Source organism: Apaloderma vittatum, unplaced genomic scaffold (assembly GCF_000703405.1).
Source record: "Apaloderma vittatum isolate BGI_N311 unplaced genomic scaffold, ASM70340v1 scaffold24535, whole genome shotgun sequence".
In the NCBI taxonomy this organism is placed as follows: domain Eukaryota; kingdom Metazoa; phylum Chordata; class Aves; order Trogoniformes; family Trogonidae; genus Apaloderma; species Apaloderma vittatum.
In genome coordinates, this window is record NW_009716976.1 from 1,682 (window position 1) to 6,743 (window position 5,062).

Sequence of the window (5,062 nt, forward strand, 5' to 3'; positions counted from 1 at the left end):
GGAGGAGGTGGCCGAGGGCTCCGTCACCATCCTGCCCAAGCGGGTCTCTGTCAGAGGTAAGGGGCTGCGCTCGGCAGGTTCCCTCAGCTCCCCCCTGGGCTGGCTGTGTCCCCCCCACCCCAACAGCATCCCCTTAACCACAAGGTTTTAGCTGTGTTTTTCTGTGGGTCTTCCCTGAGTGGATTTTCCAGCCTGCAGCTTTGCCAAGTGGCAGCACTCACGTGTCCCTTGACACCGTTGTGCACAGACCCTCCTTTTCCGGGGGGGTTTTGAGCCATGCCAAGTATCTCTCTACCCTGCCAGAGATTTATCCTCGCTCTTCCCTCTTCCCTGGGCAGGTTTCGACCGCTACTTCTCCAGCAGGACACTGGACAACAACCGCCGAAACATTTGGTTTGCTGAGTTTTGGGAGGAGAATTTCCACTGCAAGCTGAGCCGGCACGCGCTGAAGAAGGGCAGCAGCATCAAGAAGTGCACCAGTAAGAGCCGTGGGGAGGCTTGGAGGCTCGTGGGCATGTGGTGCTGTATCACACTGGGTGCACAGGGATGTGAAGGCGATGGCAGAGAGCCCAGGGCAGGTGTTAGAATAAGTTTTGGGTGTTTTCTCCTGGTGGCCTTTCAGCTCAGCCTTGTTGCTCTGGAGCTGCCAGCCCAGCTCAAGGCAGCCATGTGGCAATTAATGCTCTGTGTGTGGTGGTCTCAGTTGTGAGCGTGTTTTTTGGGGGACTAAGTGTCAAAGCCAGGTGGGAATTTGGGGAAGGCTGGAGAAACACTGATGCTTCTGCAGCTCAGGTGTCTGACGGGCAGTGCTCGCTCAGAAGCGGACAGGAGTGTTGCACAAAAATGCTTTTGTGCATCCCCGAGTGCTCTGTGTGATCCAGGAAAATGAGGAGCCTGCTTGGTTTGTGTTTGTATGGAGACACAGTTCTGGTGCAAAGCTCCCAGGGCTGCTCTCTCTCGTGCACGTTTCTTGCACAGCTCCTTTCCCTTTGCCCTCTCGTCTCCCAGTACAAACCCACCCAGATTTGGGGGTTTGGGGGCTGAAATCTGCTTTGCAGCCGTTGGACAACTGCTGCTTTCTCATCGTGTTCTTGGCATAAGCATCGCTGTCCTGTGACAGGCATGAAGCCACAGGCGTGTCCTTGCTCCCTTGCAAGGAGCTCCAGTCTCACCTGAGCAGGAGAAAAACTGGCATGGTTGCAAACAAATGAGGCCAACTGATAATGCAGGGTCGGGATCTGGCTCTTGCTTAGGGAAGGTGGTGCCAGGCACCCATGGGAGGGTGCAGGTGTGCCCGGAGGGGAGGCAATCACCCCAGGGTGCGTGTTTGCCCGTGTCTCATTGCAAACCACTTTGCTGATGTGCTGCTCCGGGTGGGGAACCTCATCCTGGCAGAGCCCGATCCCAAGCCCCCTCTTCACCCCACGTTGTGCATTTTTAGCCATTTCCAGCTAAAAGGAGGCTTGTAGGGATTAATGCAGTAAACAAGGCAACCAGGGGATCAGTCTTGCTGACAGCGCTGCTGCCGAGGTGATGGTTGGAGGCTCAAGGAGGTGACATGTTTACTGAGAGATGGGAGAGATTTACTGCCTGCCTGGCACCGGCTGAAGACAGATAACGACGCGGCGGCTCACAGGATGCGACGTGGCAGGACTTGGGGACATTTGCGTGTCCCCCTCGTCCTCTTGGGAGGGACGTCTGTGGAAGACGTGGTGTGCCGGCGGGCGGATGGACCTGGCAGCGCCTGGAAAGTTCGATCATGAAGTTTTTTTCCTCCCCCCGCCCTGCTTTCACCTCTGAGGATGAGAGGGATGATGCTTCCACACCGTCTCCCTTGCAGTCAGTCCCCAACTGTTCAGCTGATGATTTGGGGACACCTCTCTGTCCCTGCAAGGGCTTTCCAGTGCTTCAGCCTCCCCAGCTAGTCTTGTGGCTAATGCAGAGGTGTGGGCTTGGCAAGCAGCAAGGGCTTGCAAGAAAACTTGCCCATGGCCATGACCTTGGGTGCCTGTGGCTCCTCACCTTTCCTGATGGCATCAAGAAATCTCCAGCACCGGGAAATGCACGAGCAGGTCCTGCAAACCTCTGATCTCTTCATCTTCACAGTAACGTGACATTTAAACAAGCAATATTTCAGGGCCAAGGTATTAGTGGAGGCGGCTGAAACCACAACATGGCAAATGTCCTAGGAACTGTCTTCAAATTATCTGAATTTGTCAGCAAATAAATTATCTCCTGAACGTTTGCTTGGCAGATAAACGGAGAGGAGAAATAACGCACAATGAAGCAAATAACCTGCCTGTGCAGAACCATGTGCTTCTGCTTTTCACAGCTTGTACGAATGCCCTGTTTGGAGCTGTTTTCTTCTGGGATTTGCATTGACTTTCCCTGTGAGCTTGACTTTTGTGTAGAGCCCAAAATGCACAGAGAAATGCCTGCTTTGCTTGCTTTTCCCACTCCAGAAACTAAACTGAAGGGTCCCATCACCAACCAGGAGAGGTCATGGCTCTTTTTTCATGTACGGGAGAGCTGGGAGGAAGGTGAGGAGCGAGGGCTGGGGTGGGCACCAGGTTTTGGGACAATTCCCACTGGAAACTGCTCATGCTATCCCTGAGACCAGCCCTAGCACCCCTCTGGACCTATACAATCCATCCCCAGGCTGTCCTGCTGGGTCCAGAATCAAGCCAGGACCCACCTCCCAGCTGCTTTTTGCGGTTGGATCTCCTCAGCATCCTTCCCCACCTCCTTGTACCGCGCCGCGTCCTCGACCCTCCCAGGCTGGGAGAGCCAGCCTCTGCTTGCGCCCGGCCCAGCCGGGCTGGAAAGGATCCTGCCAGCCGCCGCTTCGTTAAGAATTCACACACGTGCGGATGCAGATGGAGAGGTGCTGGGGTGCTGCGAGTGGAGCCGGAGGAGCCGATGGCTTCGCCGAGCTGATGGGGGTGGCAAGGGCAGGAGGAGGGGCATGGCTGGGGGCTGTGTCCCCCCACCTGCCACCCACACAGGGACTGCAGGATGCTCCCAAGCCCTACGGGCTACTCTTTTTCCAGGAGAGCTAATTAACAGACTTCCTTTAGCGAGGCTGGATAGTAAGTCAGCTTTGAAGCAGAGCTGGGGATTTCTCCGCATGCTCACCTCCGACCGACCAGGCTGCAGATAGATGCAGAGCAGAGATGTGTGTGGGGGGCAGGGAAAGGAGGGAGCTTTTATTTGATTTTCCATCTTTATTTGTGATTCCTGATATTCTTTTCCCTTTCTGTTTTGCCACTCTCCAGTCTCTTCTTAATATGGGGCTGTTATCTGGGGTTTTTTTGTGTGCGTCGCTGGCTGTTTTCCAGCACAGCGTGCCCCAGCCAGGCACTGGGAGGCAGGATTTGCACTGCTTGCCTGGTAATTAAGATGATACAAGGCTCCTGTTGACCAAGGCTGGGTCTGAGCAGACAAAGACATCCCAGCAATGCCTCAGATCCACCAGCTGCCCCAACGGGAGCTGCCAGCCCTGCTGTGAGTGGAGCCTGTTGCAGAGAGACGTTTGCAGTGACCATGTTCCCTCCCTGGAAACGTTCAAGGTCAGGTTGGATGGGGCTTTGAGCAACCTGATCTAGTGGGAGTTGTCCTTGCCCATGGCACGAGGGTTGGAACATGTCAACCTTTAAGGTCCCTTCCAACCTAAACCATTCTCTGATTCTATCCCTTGGTGGGGGGGGACAGTCCCTGCTCCCTGGATGGGCTCACCCAGCCCAAAAATGCAATGGTGGGTGCTGGGTGCTGCTGCCAGCACCTCTAAGATTTGGAGATTCAGAGGTGACGTGACCCCCCCAGCTCTCCGGAGCAGCGCTGCGAGTGATTTTCATTAACTCCTGCCGAAAGCCGATGCCGGCAATGTGATGGGAATTGATGCTAATCCCTTCTCATCCACCGCTTGAGAAGATAGCTGCGTCCGTCCTCCGAGGGATGCCCGCGGAGGCTCATCACGCACTTGAAAATTAATTAGCAGCCCTGTAGCATGATGCATGACCCTGCTATTATAATCAACAGGGTCACATCCTTTTCGCGGCCCTAATTTACTGCAAGTTTGGCGGAGATTTATTGTCTCCATGTTGGGAAGGAGCGTTGGCTTTCTCCTCCGCCTTGTCCCCTCTGTGCACCAGCCTAATTCCCGTCTGCAGAAAGCGGCTGGGGCCTGGGGCAAGGTGACCGACGGACAGCCCTGGAGACCTCTGCTTGTCTGCAACAGCTCAGCTTTGACAGTGGAGCCGGCTTCTCCCATTGCACCGAAGTCGAGGAGCCAGGAAGGGACGAGTCCTGGTGTCTCCTGGGCTCTGCAGCTTCTGCAGGGGCTGGAGCATCCCCACAGACTCAGCTCCCCTGGACAGTCTATTGCACCTTTTTTTTTTTAACCGGTAATTATCTTGACAAGATAGAGTGCTTAACTGTTGCCTTGAGAGATGAACGCGGGGAAGGGCCTGAAGTTGAAGGAGAAGATTAATAGCTCTTGTCAATAATGTGGAAGAAAGGATAACTTGACGGGTTTCGCATGAGTAATCTCCACGTAGTCTAAAAGCGTTTTTATAACTTTGAAGGATGGGCTATAAATTCACCACCTTGATGTCATCCTTTCTTGTTGGTCACTTCACTATCAATTTGCTGTAGTGGCTTGTCAGTGGCAGGTTTCGCTCTCCGTCCCGGCACAGGGACCTCCGGGTGCGCGACTCTTGGGGCTGTACCTGCTTGGCAGAGATCTGCTCCGCATCCAGCGTTGGCTTCATCCCACCTTCCCGCAATGAGGAGGGAGGGAATCAGCAACTGCTGCTTCCCTGTGCCTTTTCTCTCCCCATCTGCACAGGATGTGAGCCCTGGTCCCCTGCAGTCGCCGCAAATCCTCACCTTGCATCAGGGAGCATCCGTGCATGGTGGAGCCAGAATTAGTTTTTGGACACCCTTGGATGGCTTTTGAGGATGCTTCTGCCTCTCTGGAGGATGAAGGCTGTGCCTTCGGCTCCCTGAGGAGCATTCCTTCCCTTTCGCTGCTGCTGAAGGAGCTGTGGCCTGGCGGGGGGCC

General features: G+C 54.9%; 1 protein-coding gene across 1 annotated transcript in view; it reads left to right on the forward strand.

Moving 5' to 3' along the window:
* The window catches only part of LOC104274196 (metabotropic glutamate receptor 4-like), a 16,759-nt gene that overhangs the window by 96 nt on the left and 11,601 nt on the right, over nucleotides 1-5,062 (forward strand). The window contains 2 exon segments of the mRNA XM_009869745.1: nucleotides 1-56; nucleotides 339-479. The exon segment at nucleotides 1-56 is cut by the window's left edge and continues 21 nt beyond it. Coding sequence (XP_009868047.1) covers nucleotides 1-56; nucleotides 339-479 — 197 coding nt within the window.